At 41.8% G+C, this 19,605-nt stretch overlaps 2 protein-coding genes across 2 annotated transcripts in view; one reads left to right on the top strand and one right to left on the bottom strand.

Annotated features, from left to right (window-relative positions):
• The first annotated feature begins 1,841 nt into the window (after window positions 1-1,841).
• On the top strand, window positions 1,842-16,324 carry csrp2 (cysteine and glycine-rich protein 2). Its single transcript, XM_056367812.1, has 6 exons — window positions 1,842-1,947; window positions 3,996-4,118; window positions 8,022-8,190; window positions 9,908-10,037; window positions 12,312-12,405; window positions 16,111-16,324. The coding sequence occupies exons 2-6, from the start codon at window positions 4,007-4,009 to the stop codon at window positions 16,185-16,187; spliced, it is 582 nt and encodes a 193-aa protein (XP_056223787.1). The 5' UTR covers window positions 1,842-1,947; window positions 3,996-4,006; the 3' UTR covers window positions 16,188-16,324.
• Window positions 16,325-19,605, bottom strand: part of zdhhc17 (zinc finger DHHC-type palmitoyltransferase 17) — a 33,254-nt gene continuing 29,973 nt past the window's right edge. The window contains exon 17 of the mRNA XM_056367811.1: window positions 16,325-19,555. Within this exon, the coding sequence (XP_056223786.1) occupies window positions 19,417-19,555 (139 nt within the window). The 3' untranslated portion in view covers window positions 16,325-19,416. The remainder of the gene's footprint in view (window positions 19,556-19,605) is intronic.

Genomic DNA, 19,605 nt, shown 5'->3' with positions numbered 1-19,605 from the left:
GTGCACCCAAGCTGAAAATATCAGGTTATTATCAGGATGTGGTCTGTGGAGGCTTTGCGGAGAGCTGGACTGGTGAGAGTGGCAACAATGCAACAGTATACTCTGTTAGAGTAAGCTATATTTGCAATATCAACCATAAACCCCATTTCGAGTTGGCAAATGGGTGTTGCAACCATTGTTCTCTGCTTGCAAGGCAAACATGACCCAGCCATCAGATATTACTTTCTGTCTCCAGCAGGGGGTAGAACAACTGCAAGTTTGAACAGACTAATACAGCTGTGGTGTTTTTAGTATTTCTAAAATAAATGATTTCACTGTGGATTGATCGAAAAGCAAGTGTAAACCCAGGCGGGCCATTTCTATGAGTCTACTTTCTCACCTCACCTTTTTTTACCCTCACAGGTGTGACTTCCCTGCAGGTTCTCCACACAGTCAGTGATCCTGTATCATCTCCTGCAGTGATAGATCCAACCACGGCAGCCATCAGAAAATGTGTCCTGACCTCCAGTGTCCTTGAGTTTGGGTCATTTGAGTCATTTATGCTGGCCAACCTTGACTTTCATTACATTTGAAGTCAGAGCCATTGGTCTGAAATCATTTAAAACAATGAGGCATGACATTTTTGGTGCAGGAGTAATGCACCATATCTTCATCATGGGTTTCTACCACCATCATAATCACCCCCATACAGTGTAGACAGGAGCTTCATTCAACACTCTGCTTATCACTTCCTGTATAGATCCTTGGGGGGAAATTATACATGTCAAATGTGGGTTGACTTTTTAATCATATAGTAATATGGAACTGTTTCATAACTCTTTTATAAATATTAAGGCTGCCACTGACTGTGCATGTTTCCACTAGAATATGGGTGCATTTGAAATTGATTTTCTAGTTTTCCAGTGTTTTAATTGAAGTTTTGATATCTAGAAGAAGATACACTTTTGGTTTTAAGAAAAACTATCTCAATGTAGTTTTACATCTCCTTTCTCAGTTCTCTCCCTGAAGCTCTGGTAACAACAGGTCGATCAATCATTTTTTCAGAGCTCCATCCAGGAGGTGGTATCATCCCTTAACAGTGAGTAAACAAGTTTGCAGTCCACACACAGCCACAATAAAAGCTGGTTTTCAGTGCAAGTGTAGCTCATAAAACAACACATAAATGATCGATAGAAGAATAGTGGTAAAAAATAAATAAAAAGCTGAAAGTATTGTTGGAGACACTAGTAAGAGTCCTTAAAAGAGATGAATAAAAATATAGCAGATTTCAGGTAAACACTTGCAGGTTGGACGGTGGGTCCAGGTGGACCATGCTGGGGGCATAGTTGACAGTTGTGACTGCTTCGTTGTGACATCACAAAGTCAGCTCTACCTCAAAGTCCTGACAGCTCGTTTTAAGGCTCAGTTTCTGAATACAGGCTGTGTGCATTTCTCTGTGGACTGAGCACTTTGATACTTTCACAGTATTAATATAGAACCCAGACCTGCTTTATAATCAAAAAACACATGGACATCTGCCTTTATACAGTATGGGACCTTTAAGGCAATTTCTCAGGTGGCAAAAATACTAAGTCAGTTATCAATGCGTAAACCATATTTCAATATAAGTCTGTAACTATGCAATAAAATTTCTCAGATTTGAGATTCCACTTATAAAAAACTCTTTGATGTGAACATGGTACTTTTCACAGGTGTATAGAAATGTAGCAATGAGTCCTCTTTTCTGATATGTACCTTCAGTGCCAACAGTATTCATGAATTTTCCTACAGCAAGTGAAGGTAGCAGTGTTGAGTTCACGCCCCTCAAAATCCCTCCTCCCACAGACAGTAAATATGTGGAGTATGTGGCATTTCAGCGTCAGTGTAGTAGAGGTCTGGATACGCAGTTATCACCTTCAACTGGAGCTGAACCACGTTCACAGCTGTTTTTTAAAAACCTACGTAAAGGTAACTTTAATTTAATTCTAACATATTGTACTGAAACTTAAATGCTGTATGTGTCAGACTGATTTAATGAAGATAAATAGGTTTAATGTAAGTTATGTCTGTTTATTTTTGTTGATGTCTGTATTCGCTTCATTGAATGTGGGGTTTTGTTCATGTTGATAAGTTAGCTTATAAACTTAAGCTAACTCGTGCGCAATAACTTCATTGCAAGTTGAAAATGTTAATTTTTACTTTTACAGTGAAAAGTTTTGTCAACTATTCAACACCTAGACAATAATAATAATAATAACTTTTAATTAGCTGTTGTTTCGTTAAAATCACCTAAAACCAAATTATCAGGCTAACAAGCTAAACGTGCCCAAGAAAATAAAGGGTAATATAAAAACATGCTAGCTTTAAATATACAACTTTTACAATATTATAAATGCTAAAAATATAATAACAGGCTAACACTGCTTTGTGTTATAATGTGATTTATATCTAAAGTGGCAGCTTTAAATGTAACTAATAAAAAATATTTTAACAATAAAAATCTTGTGGTCAGCAGTTTCGTAAAAATATCTTAAAGCCTCAGAACAATAGATTATAACCTTTATTCTAGCCAAGAGACTTCAAAAAAATTCAATATATTGGCAGTATTTAATTAATCACCATTGACAGACCTGGTGCAGGAGCCACTGTTGAGGTTGTCAAAGGTCAGAGGGGTCACAGTGTGCACCCACAACAGTCATCTGAAAAGATTATGTAAAAAGTGCCAGGAAAACATTACAGAAGGGAACGAAGACTTTCTTCATTGGACTGTAATTAAATAGCAGATATAAGCTATTTTAAAGGCAGTAATCCGTTTCAGAGTTTCCACATTGAAAAGGTTAAAACAATCATTCTGCATTTAAGAGTTCAACAACAATAAAAAAATGTCATTAGCCTTGGTTCAGTGGAACGATTCAGTGTCCAATGATGATCTCAAAACTGTTTTTTTGGGTCATACAAACAATGAATTCTGAATAAAACGTGCAAAGTTTAAAGACACTGATTAATCGTTGGCAGTGTCAATCTAACAGTAATCAAAGACCCAAATGTGAACTCTTAATCTTAGTGAAGCTGTTACTTTAAAATGACTGTGGTCATAAAGTAAAGTATTCAACACCAACGTTCTCATTACAACCAACCACTGCAGGAACTTTAAGGGTAATGTCAGTGGCCCTCTATTCCCCTCTCGTGTTTGGACCTGTCCTGCAGTCTCTAATCCAGCTGGGAGGAGGATTTACAAGGACAAGATTAGCAGTTTATACTGCTAAGTGTTTTCTTTTTCACTTAATTAAGAATCATGGAGCTTTTCACTTGAAATCTCTAGAGTATGATATCACAGCGGGCTTGCTTTGCGGTGGGTGATACACAAGGAAAGCAGCGTATCTTAAAATGTTAAATGAGTGAGTTTGTAATTACAGGCAGATGCACATGTGGGTGCGTCATGTAGGTTACTTCACACACACGTATTCTTTGCTGTTTGTGTCTATAACCCGCAGCCACGGCCCGACAGGCAACAGACAACAAAAGCCCTAAAACACGGCGCCCTAAAACATTCCTCTGGGTATTAGTCTACCCTGTTGTTTAGGCCAACCTCGTTTGCTGTGTGTTTTTTTTTTCTTTCTCAGAGTGGCAGTTGTGGCCTGCAGCAGTGGTTTTCATTTCAAAGTGTGCTACTGTGATTAGATATCCAGCAGTACAGGTCCTCAGAGGTTGATGCAGCTTTAAATATGACACTCCGTACTTCTCTAAATCAAAATCTACAGTTGATGTGCCTTTGAGCAGGGCATTTACCCCCACTAGAGCTTATCAGGCGCTATTATTATGGTGCAACCTCCAGGTGGAACTATGTGTGAATATGATTAAAGGGTGTTGCTGAAGTTCACGCTCAATTTCACAGTCATGAATAGCATCGGAAAAATTGCTTTGTTTCCAAGGTTCAGATGAGGACATATGAGAACAAGAAGAGGAGGAACAGACTAAGTAACCTCACCTCATATCTTCTCTCTGCCTCCTGTCAGGACCACACACAATGCCAAACTGGGGAGGAGGCAACAAATGCGCAGCGTGCCGTGGGACGGTGTACCACGCTGAGGAAGTGCAGTGTGACGGAAAGAGTTTCCACAAATGCTGTTTCCTCTGCAGTAAGTGTTGCTGTTTGGATTTAACTGTATCATGTGGTATACCATTAAGTGTGAAAGACAGTATTTTGTGGTTATGCATGGTTTAGCCCATGAACTACATGCCTCACTGCTTTCAAAGCATGCCACACATTTTTATAGTGATTTCCCACGATGAGACAGTCAGTGGAATCAGCACTTTTTATTGTGGTTATTGTGAGATGGGTACTCCGACCCTGATGATGTCATCTCAGACTCGATTCAAAAACTACACATAACAGAAAGCCCTCGGTTATGAAGACAAACGCATTTCCCAGACATGTGTTACAAACTGGCTCAGTGAATGTGACAAGAAGGGAGTCCACACAAAGCTATACTAAAAACAAACTATGTATTACAACTAAAACACAAGACAAATAAGCAATGAGGTGTAGAAATCAGCAAGTTGAAAGCAGAGCATGGATGAGTGGCACATGTGCTGTAGAGGTGTCCTAGGTGCAAAAGCAAAACAAATGGACATCAGCAGTTGGAAGGGAGAGGACAAGTGAACACAGGTGAGCCAGCTTTTATGCTGTGGAAGGCCCAGGTGAACGGCATCAGCTGACGACCCACCCATGTCAACCAATTGCCTGCTGATGTGGGCCAGGACAACCTCCAAGACAATGGGAGGGGTGTCTTATGAAGAGACATTATTAAGATGCATTATGGGAAGTGGAGGATCCAGCTTTGGCCATTATACTAGGGACTAAAAGTGAAGATGTCTGAGATTCTGCTGCATCGACATTCATCATTCTTTATGGTAGAGATGCACAGATACACTGGATCAATATCTGCCAATACTGACTTTATTACATAAGGGTCATAAATCTCTTAAACTCTCTAGAACAAAATGTTTAAAATATGCACACGCCTAAAAAAGCAGACTGGTGTACACTCTCCAGTTATAGTTCAAAAATAATGTGAAGTTTTTACTTTTATAAAATGGTCCTCCAGAGGTGGTGAGGTAGTGTTACACATATTTTAATCTTGCAGCAAAGAGAGTCCCGGTATTGGATCTGTACTGTGCAGAGTTTAGCTATTGGAAAAAGTTGGGTAAGTTAATCCCTGGTTCTTGTCATGATACTGTGAACAAAGACTGATTGGGAAACTCTTATTGAGGAAAGCTAGAAATGTCATCAGAAAGTCAAACCAGACAAACACTTTGAAAATATGAACTTTGACTAACTGCACATTTAGTTTTTTTGAAGAAAATATCTTTTCAAGTTCACTATCAAAGTTCTGTGAACTCTGCTTCACCTCTCCGCAGCGCATCAAAGAGAGCTTGTACTGACATTTCTTTCAGAGTTCACACTGCATTATTGTCAGGTTGCTGGACGAGTGGGCGGCCTGTCCTGCTCCTGAACCGTTCTTGAAATGTCAGTGAAGATTGTCCCTCGCATGGAGAACAGGATTTATACTCACACTGCCATTAAGAAGAGACCAAAGCAATCTGAGCCACAAAAGATGAGTTTATTTTTTCCAGCGTTTCATTTACAAAGGCTGCTTTGTCTTACCACGAGGAGATGATGAGTGAGGGGGACTTGGTGTCCTTGGCTCTCCTTTGCCCTTTCCTCCAGTTTCACAGTTTCACATTCAACACTTTTGATTTCTGTGTATGAAAGACAGGAAAGTCACACAGTTGAAATCAAGCTTCGTATGACTCCACTTACTTTGGCTTTTTCTTCGTTATTTGTTAATACTCGATTGCCAGTGGCAACGCAAAAATTAATTAATGTTGGAGGGGAACTGGAAATACTCAACAAAAACAAAGAGAAACCATGACAACTGCAACAAAGGTGGTTAAGCAAATATGAAGACTGGGAGCCATTTGATTTGACGCAGAGAAATCACCTGACAAGCTGCCAGAAGCTTTTATTTTGAAAGTGTTGGTCATCGAGATCAGAGATGTGAGTGGAGACATTTTTCAAGCAAGACATAAAACCTTAAACTAGTTTCAGGTGGTCACACAGTGCAGACCAGGGTGTGAAGAATTCAATTGTCTGAAGCAGCTGCAGTTCTTTTGTTTTTTTCTTTTTTTCAGATAATGCTTAATCCATAAAAATGAATTCTTCAACAACATACAGTAGCTGTTGGAGTTTAAACTTCAATAAATCCAGAACTGACGTCAGGAAAACCAGTTGTGATGATAAAAATCTGGATAAAGAAAAATAGTCCCACTGCTGAATGTCTTTTCCTTCTCTGCATATGAATATTTTTTGCCTTTAGAGTCTTAAATTATGTGCACATTCAGTTGGAGCAAAGGGAATGTCACACAAAAATCCCCAAAGCTTAAAAAAACATCACACTCTGGTGGAAAAAAGAGAAAAGATGTAGATGACAGACACAAAAAGTCACATTTGAGATGAGAAATGAAAGATGGCAACTACCCAAGTATCTTTTCCCTTCAGGTTTAAATCTCTTGCCTCTCTCAAGACACTTCACATTAACCAGATGTACAGTCTGTACGGGACTGGAACAGCCAAAACTTTCTAAAGACACATTTTGTGGGCTCACTGCTTAAAATGTGCAATTGCAATATTTACAGCTGAAATACTGAGAGAAGTTGTAGCAGCAGTTCAAAAAGAAAGGTTTAAAGACGTCTGAGTTCAGGTTGAATTGTCAGTGTTAAATTGAGCTTGAAGGGTCAAACATTATCAGGTGTAAAAACTGTTTCTGTCTAATTCAAGTGCAAACTTTCAGCAGAACATTTTCTAGTTAAAATAATAATTCCACTGCTATTTTCTGATCACAAGAAGATACTGTTCGTCTTTAGCCCCTTTTCCACTGGTCAAAAAAGCCGCAAAGACCCGCTAACATCGGGCTTTTGTCAGCAATAGAAAAGACAATAATCAGCGCTTTGTCCCGGGTCAGATGAACAGTAGACACAGGTATTTATCGGCTCTGGTTCTGATCGGCAGTGATGTAAAACACAACACCCAGTTGAAGAAGATGCAAATTTTCACTCTTTTTCTGCTGTAACGTCTTTCAGAGCACAGACGCCGTAGACAGTAGACCTGTCACCTGTCCAGCACAGTGCTGCTAAACCAGAAACACTGCCGCTACACTGCACTCTGATTAGATTAGATAGAAAGCCTTTATTGTCCTCGAGGGGCAATTTGGTTTGCAACAGTAGTCACCAACACAACCAGTGCACATCATAAATAAAGTAATACAATAAATAGATACATAAAAGCATCTAACGGACGGTAGATTTCATCATAATAAATTACAGTAAGATATGAGGCACCAGGAGCCCGTCAGTATTTGTTAATTGCAATGACAACTAGGCCAACAGCTTGTTTAAAAAACCAACAGCTGACAGAACAAATGACCTCAAATGTCTGTTTGATTTGGCTCCTAGGGAAAGGATACCTCCTTCCTGATTGCAGGAGTCGAAAGTCTGCATGGAGAGGGTGATGGGAGTCCACCAAAATGACCTTTGCCCTCTGAGTGGCTCTGACTTGATAAAAAGTGGCCGAGATCTGGGATGACAGAGTGAGCTGCAGCCCCGAAATAAATAAATTATTATATAGACACACAATCACCAATCAAAGCATCTCACACGGAGGCTCAGACACTTTTCCAGGAGCACGAGCCTGGGGATGAGATGTGATCTGTTTTACCAGTTTGCACGGTGGCTAGCAGTTCACTCTCTGTCCTGCGTCTGTGTGTGTGTGCTCTGTAAGTGCATGTGATGACATCGCTCCTGGCAGTTGTGTGTGTCATCTGTCCAAAAAGAAAGGAAAACTCAACTGGCAGTGAAAAAGGGGTCAATCGGGTTTTATTAGCGAGTTTATCTGTGTTTAAAAAACCTGCTAATTTCGGTGTAAAAAGGGTGTTAGTTAGCTGATATGATTACTGCAACTCCCTCTCTCTCTTTGTCCACAGTGGTCTGCAGGAAGGGCTTAGACAGCACCACACTGGCTATTCACGACCAGGAGATCTACTGCAAGTCATGCTACGGGAAGAAGTACGGCCCCAAAGGCTACGGCTACGGACAGGGGGCGGGAACACTCAACATGGACCGAGGAGAGCGGCTGGGAATCAAACCTGAAGAGTAAGCTGGGCCAGTGATTGTATATACTGTACAGAGGTGCTCTAAATCCTTCAAGTCACTGTGACTAATTGTGACCAGGAGGATCATTTCTGTCAGACGTTGGCATTTAATGGATGCTGTGTGGGTGTGTTTGTCATATGTGTCGTAATAATTACAGATATTGTCATGCAGAGCTTCATCACTCTGTACGCTGTTGTTCAGACTTGTGTTGACATCCAGTTGCTGCCAGTAACCATGAAACGACTTTAAATTAGAGCCGCCAGTTTTGCAATTTCATAGCTTTGGCAACACAAATGATGCCTTGACATGTCTAAATAAAGGATCATTCATCTGCCTTCACTGCATAATTGGTTGCAACGAGGTTGAAGAGGTCAGTGAGTTCAGGGCACCTTAAGTATGTGGCAAGAGACAGACAGTGCTGTTGTCTCCAAACAGGATAAATGCAACGAGTCAGTGGAGAGTCAGTCGTTCCGGAGATGGTCCAGGAAGTAAAAGCTAAAAGGTTTTGGTTCCAAAGGAAGACAGTAAACTTGTACCAGGTCTTTGTAAGGATTACCAGATGGGAGAATGGTCAATAATAAAAGATTATTACGTTGTTGATGTTCGAGCACGAGGCAGATTTCAGATCAGGGGTCTCAGGAGCCTGATACATGAGGCTCGAGTCCTGCAGTTTAAAGACATCAAACCTTTTCTGCTCCTCGCTGCCTGAACCACGAGGCTCTGAGAGAGGAAAGAAACCTTGACGGGAAGACCGGCAGTCTGCCTCTTGATCAGATCCAGTTTAGCTGCAGCAGTTCCCAGCTGGTTTGGTAGAAAGTGGAGATCCAGGAGGAGAAAAGTCAAAGCTGAGGTCTGAAACTCGGATGATCCAAGAGATTAATACATCATCTCATAGATCAGGATCACTGCCTTCCAAGAGCTCCTACCACTGGCTGCTGAAAATGCTAAATTACACCCACTTCTGAGACCTGACATCTGAGAGACTACACATTTGTAACTGTGTGGGCACCAAAAAAACAAACAAACAGGAAACCACAGCAGCGCCCACACACACACTCTTGTACCCTGAGTGTTTATTCCTGCCCCAGACGTCAGGTGATTATTGTTATGAAAGAGTTTATTATGTAACCAGCAAGAACCAGCTCACCCTCCTTTCTGTCTGTGGCCACAAAGGGCTTCATTCAGGGGCCACTGGGGCTGGCAGTCACCCTTCGATAAGCACCGTTCTGGGGCCCCAGGGTGCCCTGCTCGCTTCCCCACCACTGGCAAAGGAGGAGGGTGTGACAGTTTTATTTCGCACCTGTTTGAATATTTTGACAATCATTAATAAAGGAATTTGTCAGTAAATGTTAATGAAGCATGAGAGGATTTTCTGGCACAGGAAGAACTTTGAAAAGAGTTAGCAGTGTTTTCAACGTTTTATTTTAACTTCTTAGGGCCAGTATATAATATATTACTCACCATTATTTTTGTTTCCCTGCAGAGACAAGTTTCATTTCAAAATGAGTTTCTCTAAAAGAGTATTTTACACAATAATCATTCAAATTTAAGCACATTTTAAAGGATCTGTTCAAGAATTTAAATGACAAAACAAGTATAGACTGGATAGTTACAATTATAAATACTGAATGATACACTTAAAGCCAAATTGCTGGATTCATTTTTGTTTTTTGGGAGACAATATTTCATCCTTGTTTGTCTCTGTATCTCCCCCCAGGACACAGACTCACAGACCCACCACCAACCACAACCCGTCCAAATTTGCCCAGAAGTTTGGAGGTTCAGAGAAATGTGCCCGGTGCGGAGACTCTGTCTATGCAGCTGAGAAGATCATGGGGGCGGGCAAGGTGAGAGTCGGATCTAAAGCATCCTCTTAAGCCACTATTATCAATGTTTAATAGTTACAATGAAACAAGCTGGAATGAATGCTTCTATTTATTCTTCTTCCGGCTGCATGTTAGCAAATATACTGGATCAGCCAATCAGCTTGCTTGACACACAGGTCATATGTTGTAATCTCTACCCATAACACGCCTCTCTCCATACTTTTATCTGTGTGTTTATGTGTAACTGTACGCTGCCTGTCTAGCACCGGACTGAACACAAACACATTTTGCAACAAGCTGCCTGATATTTATCTCAGGAGTCGGTGGAGAACAAATCAGAGGTAAAAGGAGAATGAATATTGTGTATGTGCTCACACAATTTCCATTTCAATCGGGAGAGACTCATCAGAGGATCACTGCGCGGAACAGTCCATAGGAGTAAGGTGCTTCCTATTAGAGGAATCTTCAACACACTGGTGGTGGTGATGAGCGATGGAGCTTGAGGGTTGGAACGTCTTCATGAGAGGGAAACTGTTTTGATTGGAGATGGTCATCCACGGTCGAGGTGGTGAACGGGTGGAGGTGGGCCAGCGATTCTTATCGACAGCAGAGAGAGAGAGAGAGAGAGGACGCTTACGAGTGATTGACTGTAGGCCACAGCGTCAGGTTGTAATTGGATGCAGACGGGAATGAGCTGGTGGAGCGTAGAGAGAGCGGGAAACAGTGCTTGTGACTTAGTAAGCATGGAGGAGATTCTTCCTGACTGAACATTCACTCAGCTTCATATGTCAGTGTTGTGATTGCACTTTGTTTCCACTCAGCCTGTCAATGCAGGCTTAAGTAATCAGCATGAATTGGTAATTTAGCTAATTCTGTCCAAGTGTGTCCAAATCCTCACATTTGAAAAGATGAGAGAGATAAAGTGTGTGGCATTTTTGCTTGATAAATGACTCAATTAATCAATTGGACAAATACTTTTCTGATGTTTGACTATACAATCAGTTAACTAATCTCTTTATGGCAATTTTATGCCTTTATTAGATAGAGATAGCGCAGACAGACAGGAAAAGCAGGGAGAGAGTCGGGGAATGACATGCAGCAAATGGTCCGAACCGGGAACTCAGTTGAGAGCCCATTTGATATGCGCATTAACTACTCAGGCATCAGGTCGCCCTTGACTAATCATTTTTGTATCATGGCTCATATTTATTTTACGACATAGTAAATGTAGCAGCGTGAAGTGACAGTGGAGCTGGAGGATATTTGCAGAGTAAAACACTTTGGATACAGTCTTCACTGTCAGCCACATTAAACTGTGGTATCTGCCAAGTCCACTCCTTAGCTTCCACTTGTTCAGCCAAGTTGCAAAAATGATGAGTCTTGGCTCATGTGAGGATTTATGCGTTGTCATGACAACTGTGGGAGAGACTCCACAAATGGTCCTATGATTTAAAGCTGCATTGTGAACTTAATGGGGTTATGATCTAATTTTCAAATGTGTAGCGTGCGCTCAACTTTACAGAGCTACCATCACATACTGATTTAACCCCAACAGAAATCAGACCTCTAACCAAGGCTGCGTTGGTTCCTTGAACGCCACAAGAGAACAGGTGACATCACAAACCGCGTGGGTGAAAGTACTTTGACTGGATTGAACACACATGGTTTTTACAGCGCACAAGGTTTGGTGTGGCCGCTCCTAATGAGAGAACACAGATCCTGTTTTTCTGATTGAACTTATTCCATAAAGTTTGGATGGGAGCTTCCTAACAGCTGGTGTTAATCGTGTGAGGCAGATGTTGTGGACACACAGATTTACAGTAGATGAAGTCATGAGGCTCTAACTGTAGAGAGATCTTTGTTCACAGAGAAGCAAATATTTCTGTTTCCTCTAAAAACGGGAGTGGACCGTTTCCTGTCGCTGATCACATGAGGATTCACACATCAGCTGATTTATAGGTGGTGATGTCATTGGGTGGGTAGCCGTTAATGTGTTTGCTAATGGGACAAAATCTATTTGAGGCTCCGCTCATGATCTCAAGCATAACCTGTAATTTTCTGTCTAATGAAGACAGAAAAGCCCCCGGCTGTGAAGAAACTGAGCTGCTCTGATGGGAAACAACGAGGGAACACGATCCAGGAAACATGAGCAATTATCAGCTGTAAAAAACGCAAACAAAAGCTTTTCTGTTGGAGTTTTAACAATCTAAGGTAGATTTAGCATAAAGGCATGAAGACAACTGCCTTGAACAGCTGCCACTGTGGGTATTAAATTAAAATTCTTTCTCTTCACAGCCGTGGCATAAGAACTGTTTCCGCTGTGCAAAATGTGGCAAGAGCCTGGAGTCGACCACCCAGACGGAGAAAGACGGAGAAATCTACTGCAAAGGTGAGACGAGGCTGGATGTGTGCAGTGTTTCACTACAGCGCTACAGCTGCAGCTGTGATTTCCTCAATCGTTAATAAGATTTCACAGTATAACATGACATTTGCTTTAGCAAACACATGCACCGGCAAAACAAGAGCGGAATAAATCAACCATGCAGCACTTACATAGTGATGCAATTAATCTGCTACAAAGCGATCCAGCAGCAACACAATCTCTCCTTTAAAACAGATGAACATCCATTAATGTGTAATACATTCACTGTGATGTTTAATCACTGACTATTGTTGCTACATTCAGTCATGCTGGAGTTTCACAGAAGAGACCAGGACATCTGAAATCCTGTGACACCTAAACTAAATCTGTGGGAGAATGAAAATGTGGAGGGGAAGTGGGACCAGAGCCAGCAGTAACGTCAGGTTACAAGAGGACAGATGTTGAATAACAACATGAACACAGAGCAAAGCAAAGACTGATGCTCAGGTATGGTGTATTTGGACTCCACATTTCCAAATCTCAAATCAGGAGACTGACTGCTCAGGAAAGCTCTAAGAACAAGTCATGGGTGTGAGACCATGTGACTTTTTTAGTTATTTGACAGAGACATGCATGTTCCACCGAAGGTGAACTGCACCAACATTTCATCCAGCGTTATCATCAGGCCAAAGGTTCAATTTGTCCACTTCTTTAGTTTATGACCAGATACCTGCAAAAATCTACTTTGTGTTTTGAGCTAATTGGTAAATGTTAGCATACGAACACTTTGATCGTGAACATGGTAAACATAACACCAGATTAACTTTAGTGTGTTTGCATTGTCACTGTTAGCATGCTAACATCATATTGATCTTTGCATAAAATCTGCCAAGTGGAAAATTTCACTTTCACAGTTCAACCATTGCAAACATTGTGACACTTGGCCCAGGTAAGGATTAGTGGATTGTCATGACAACACTAACAAGTCCTCAGCCAGTCTGTGTGCCCGGTGATATGATCTCATACCAAAGACTTCAAGAGTGTTTGAGCACTATTGTGGTTTCACAGAGTTTCACAGAGAACAGTTTTTAAAGCTGAGCTGCTGTCGGTTGGTTGATGTGATCATATCAGCAAAAACAGAACTGGAGGGACTGGCTCTTATGCAACGATGTTGACAGACTGTTCTACTTGGTGTCATCCTGTTATTTGACGAGTGGTGTGTTGGTTTGGCTGGATGACACCAGCCTTGTCCTGCTCACAGAGCTGCTCACTGTCCACCAGACTCCAGTGGGCAGAAACATGTGCAGTCTTTGCTCCACAGAGATTTCTTTCTCCTCATCAGTACAATGAGACAGGATGAAGACACACACACACACACAGATACACACATAAACACACACAGACCTCAGCGGAGCGATGTTTGCTGAATGTCATAATGAAACCTTGTACTGATGAGGAGGAGGAATGTTGCATCTCGGCTTTAAACCCAAACAGAACCAAACTGCTGCTGTGATCAATCAGTGGTTCAGTCTCAGACGGCTCGCTGTCCACTCAAGAGACATCCTGACTCTGTCTCAGCAGCAGCTGGATGTTGTTACTGTCATCATGAACAATTTGAGAGCCGTGACGGCTTATTTGTAAAAGAAAAAAACTGTTTCCAAATGGTTTAAAACAAAAACAAAAAAATCCAGGAGTAGTTTGGAGAGAATAAGTCAGAAATTCTGCACCTCACTGTCGGAGCGCAACCTGTGCTGAGAGCTTATTTTAAACTTTACATGTTGATGTGAGAAAAACAGCTTGGAGCTGGGAAACTGGTTCTCTGTCTTCAGCTAGGACCTGCACACACACAGGTGTTTTCTATCCTGGCTGATGAGACCTCTGCCGTCAGGTTGAAGGTGGAAACAGGAAGTGCAGGAAGATAAAGCAGCCGAAAAGTCAAAATAATCTCCTTTCCTAACCACTTCTCCTTGACCTCCATGGAAAATGCCATGAAAGGAAAGATGTGAAGGAGACTTCACAAGGACTTAGGAAAGGACACAACAGTGTGGAGAAAATCTGACTGCACTTACACTTAAACAGACAAAAAGATGATGTTGTTATCTATAAATTCACTATGCTTGTTCTTCATGATGACTCCTAACTGGAATTTAAACAAAAAAATCTATATGTATGGATTGTAGCTCAGACAATCATACAAGGATTTCCATTTGTTTAGGAGTTGCTTCAGCAAAGAATTGTGGGACAGTGTATTCTCCTTTCCTTTCCTAAGGAAGGTCCAGTGTTTCCTATGCTAAAGGAGATAAGATAGGAAGCATTGAAGCTCCTTTACTTATCATTTAAAGAATTCAACCAGCTCTTATCATGACTGCCACTTCTGGGTCATTTCACTCAGTTTGAACCTTCCCTGGTCTTTTCCACAGACCACATGTTAACATGTCACAGTAGGAAAAGCAGAGTTCTATATAATAAAATAAAGATGGCTGAATTCCATTTAGCTGCTTCAATATCAGGGTCCTTATGCTGCTCATGCTGACTCACTGTGATAAATTACATTTCTGCTGTGAACACTGGCAGCAGACTTCCTAGTAAAGGAACCTGCGAAAGATGAAAGGGACATTTACACCAAAACACAGTGAAACATCCTGTTCCTCTCACCTGGACAGCTTTCAATCCATTGAGGTAACATTATGACACTGAGCTGTAGCTCACCTCATCACACTGGAACTCAGTGGTAACTGGTCTGAGGTGCTCCATGTGACTAAATCTGATTGAGATTCAACATTTGAAAAATCCGCAACTTCTCCTTCCAAATGGGATGGCATGATTACCCACAATTCCTTGTGAAGTTTTTTTCATAGAGACAGTGGGTAACTACACTGAACAAAACACTCCACCCTGACAGGTGTGGCATATTACACAGCATTATTACCCAGGTGTTCCCTGGGCTGGTCACAATAAATGTTTAAAATGTGCCGTTTTATCACACAAAACAATTCCACAGATGTTTTACGTTTTGAGGTAGTGTGCATTTGGCACGCTGAATGTCCATCACAGCTGTTGCCCACGAAATGAACGGTTCACTCCCATAAGTTTCTAAAAATGTGGCAGTAGCCGGCCTCTCGCTCCCCAGACATGTGACCCACTGAGTGTTTGGGATGATCTGGATCTGCGTGTCACAACAGCGTTTTCCACTTCCTGCCAATATCACACAGCCATTGAAGAGGAGCAGGCCACAATTCCACCGGCCTCAATCAATAACTTGAACTCTGTGCAAAGGCCATGTGTCACACTGCATGAGAAAGGGCACTTTTACATTTGACCTTTTATTGTGACCAGCCTGAGGCACACCTGTGCAATAACCATGCTGTGGAATCAGTGTCTTGACACCTGTGAGGTGGATGGATTATGTTAGCAAAGGAGAAGAGCTCACTGACAGATTTAAACACATTTAAGAGAATATAAGAGAAATAAACCCTGTGTATGTAGTAAAAAAAACTCATACATCTTTCATTTTGAATTCATGAAAAATGGGAGAAAAAACAAGTGTATCAGTTTTTGTTCAGTGTAGTTCAGTTCAGTTCAAACAGTGTCTACTCACAATCGTGGACTCATCAGCAGTGAATCTTCTTCCTTACACACACCATCCAGCAGGTTTGGTGAATCTGAACATGCTGTGACAATAAAATCTGCCTGTGTCTAAAATCTCTAACTCTTTCCTCTTTATCTCCACAGCGTGTTACGCCAAGAACTTCGGTCCCAAAGGGTTTGGATACGGCCAAGGAGCCGGTGCTCTGGTTCACGCTCAGTGATGACCTGGACCAGTCAGACCATCTCACCTTCAAACATTCCTCTGTCCTACATGGACATCAGCTTCTGTTTTCTACCTTAAATGCTTTGATGCTGAAATAGACGCTCATGATACGAATAAAAACATTTACGAACCAAACTCTTTCACATTTGACTGTATTTTATTATTAAAGCCATTAAAACTGAACCATGCCCATATGTTTACATCTGAAGCTGAGTTACAGTGATGTCTGAAGGTGGGCAGAGAGGCACTGAAGATGATTATGTGCTTTATCTTTTTTTTTCTCTTTTATTATCCCACGTGGTGAGGTGAGAGGGGAGACAGAGCAGGCTGCTGGAAGAACTAGTGATGACTGAAATGGCTTTGAATGTTTGTCCTGGATGAGCTGGGAGAAAAAACACAAGTCCACATTTAGCTCCTGTCACTCAAAAGGCCTTATTAGAACACAAGTGGCTCGTCACTGGTGGCGTGTTTTTGATATGAAATCTAAGAGCAGAGTCGTGACGTTTGACTTTTGTAGCTCACAAAACACAGCGACTGTGTGTCGTCTTTGTTGGGCAGTGACATCAGTGGTTAGCGAGATGGTTGGAGGTGGGAGTGAAACGCGGAATGATGACATAACTGTCCCCTTCTGATGATGCAAACATGAGGCCCAAAAGTTTCCGAGGCCTTAATATAATATAACCTCCCTCTATCCTTAAAACTATTGCATGATCACATTTCAGCTTTTAGAAAACAAACAAAAAAAAAAATTTGGCGTCCGCCTTAGTTCTCTAGTGTCTTTGCTTTACAATTTGTACATCCAGTGGTATAACAAACCCAGCGATATATGACAGAAATAAAAAAAATAAAAAAAAAAAACAGAAAAAAAACAACCCTTTAGGATGACTACAGTCCACAAGCATGGAACATTCAAATATATTACACACTTGCACAGGAAGGCCCGACTGGAGATCTGGCGACCTGAAAGACAACGTCTACTAAACACACTGGATTTGAGAGAAAGAAACTAACAAAAAAACAAAACAAAAAACCCCCAAAACAAAACAAAACAAAAAAAAACAGACAAATGAACGCAATGCAGAAAAGTACTTGCAAATACTTAACATTCACTATATACAGACACGTGGCTTGCCGGGCTGTCACCATGGTGATGACGATGGGGTTGGATTGACATGGCGGAGGGAGGGGGGAGGCGGCAAGAGCCCAGCTGTCCCAAGCATCGTACATGCAGTGGAGGTTCTTGGCAGGGGGAGAGCTGGGGGTTTTGGGTATGTAGGGGTTAAAATGCCTATAGACAGCAGTGTCAGACATCACTAGAAGTTACAGTCATACACTTGGAGTATAGTCACGTGATTTTCTTCTTTCCATGTGGTTGGAAGAAACCCCCCCCCAAAAAAAACAAACAAACAAACAAAACATAAACAACAAACAAAAAAAAAAAATCAGGAGCACCTTCAACTAACACTGACAAAAAGAAAAGTAGTTACAGAGAAAGATATTGTTTATGTACAGATGCACATTCTTTACACTTCTGTCCATCCTGCTGCTGCTTCTGTGGAGCCGAGCGCACGGGGGGGGGGGGGGGGTCGGGTCCATGACAGGAAGTGCTGGAAGGTGGCCATGTCTGATGGGGGCCCCTCATCTTCCTCACTGTAAACAATGGAAGCGTCGGTGCGAAGCGGCGCTGCTGGGCCCTTCTGTTCAGTAACAGCCAAAGGAAAAAAAAACAAAAAAAAAAAACTACAAAAGAAAAAGGATCAGTGCAATGTTGTAGGCAGACGAAAGACAAACAAAACATATAAGACTTTACAGCTTCTTGAGAAAAACACACATGGAATGAACCTTTCGTGTAAACTCGTCTGTCCTTCGGCGGCGTTCTCGTTCTCTTCTACTCGTCTCTTGCTGTTAATAAATACACCTGCTGTACCTGTCTATAGAGGTTTATGGTGAAGTTCTCGGGCTTCCATGTTCAACAGCTACAGGTACGTCTTTAATAATTTTTTCCTCATAAAAACCTACTCAGCTAAAATGATGTGAAATGTAAAAGCGATGGCGCTAGACCATAGTTACTTTATCTATAAATAGTTTTAAAATAAATATACCTGTATCACATTGTCTGTAGGATATCTTCTGTCATGTTTACAGTGATTTGCAGCTGAAGAAGTCCCATTTCCCGCACTTACTCCTGCTTTAATACTGCACAGCAACTGATTTCCGATTATTTCTTAGCAAAAAAAAACCCAAAACAAAACAAAAAAAAACACTTCTTTATCTCCCAAAATTTCATTGTCAGTGGATGCAGCTTTATTTCAGCAGGTGAGAAGTAGGACTCCTCCAGCGGCTCAACCTGTAACCCAACACTTTCCTCTGATAAGTTCAACATTGTTGGCAAATCCTCATCAGCTCCATGCAAAATTCATCTTGGTGCAAAATCAAGACCTTAAAAAGACATTCCCTTATCTCTATCATACTTGGAAACAAATGCATGATTAAAAAAAAAAAAAAAAAAACAAAACAAAAAAAAACCAACAACAACATGTTTCCTTTAGCTTCCACTGCCACCACAGTTAATTAGCACAGGAACAGCAGAGTTCCTGAACCAATCAAAAACAAAAAAAAAAAATACATACAGGGCACATCAACAGGGACACCATAAATAAGGATATAAAGTGGGAAGGGGAAAGAAGGATACTGCCACGTCATGGAGCTGCTGTCTCTGCAGCCTCATGTCTCCAGTACAAACAGAACAGCTTTTATTTTGAAATTCCTCACGTCCATCGGCCTCTCTCTTCTCCGTTCGTGCCTGGCAGCAACGTCACCGTCCAAAGGGCTCGGGAGAAGAAACGAGGTGGAGGGGGTTGGGTAGCAGTGAAAGTACAGTAATGAAGTCTCGATGTTGTAGAATAGTAGTAGTAGTAGTAGTAATAGTAGTAAAGGTGGTGGTGAGGGCAGAGAGAGGGGGGTGTAGCTGTGGTGTTGCCCTGTAACAGCATGCTAGTCCTGGCTGATTTTTTTTTTTTCCAAAGTCTTTTGATCGGTGAGGGAGAGATGGTCCAGAAAAGCAAGCGCTCCCAAGAACAGCATCACTCCGATATGAACGCCGGGGGGAGGAGGAAAGAGGGGGGAGGGTAATCCTTCCAAACTTTTCTTCCATCCAGCGACACTCGACTCCCCCCTGCTCCCCCCCCTCCCCCTTTCCTCTTCGTCGTCCTCCTCCTCTTCCTCCCTTACACCAGCTGGTAGCCCGAGCCAGACGTCTGGTCGTATTCTATTGTGTACTGCGTGGTCCAGTCCACCGTCACGGGCCGGATCAGACCACAGCAGCGGATCTCGAAGAAATCTATGAGGTTTCGGATGCAGCCGTGGCTGTAGAGAGACAGAGAGGGAGGAACATGTGTGGCATCAGTCAGAGGGAA

Source organism: Seriola aureovittata, chromosome 22 (assembly GCF_021018895.1).
Source record: "Seriola aureovittata isolate HTS-2021-v1 ecotype China chromosome 22, ASM2101889v1, whole genome shotgun sequence".
In the NCBI taxonomy this organism is placed as follows: Eukaryota; Metazoa; Chordata; class Actinopteri; order Carangiformes; family Carangidae; genus Seriola; species Seriola aureovittata.
This window is presented reverse-complemented; position numbering and strand designations above follow the sequence as displayed.

What these genes read in the sequence shown, in the direction of transcription:
- csrp2 (XM_056367812.1), top strand. Translation starts at nt 4,007, where the DNA reads ATGCCAAACTGGGGAGGAGGCAACAAATGCGCAGCGTGCCGTGGGACG. An exon ending in AGATCATGGGGGCGGGCAAG is followed by an intron (nt 10,038 to 12,311) that starts GTGAGAGTCGGA and finishes TTCTCTTCACAG; the next exon opens with CCGTGGCATAAGAACTGTTT. An exon ending in CGGAGAAATCTACTGCAAAG is followed by an intron (nt 12,406 to 16,110) that starts GTGAGACGAGGC and finishes TTATCTCCACAG; the next exon opens with CGTGTTACGCCAAGAACTTC.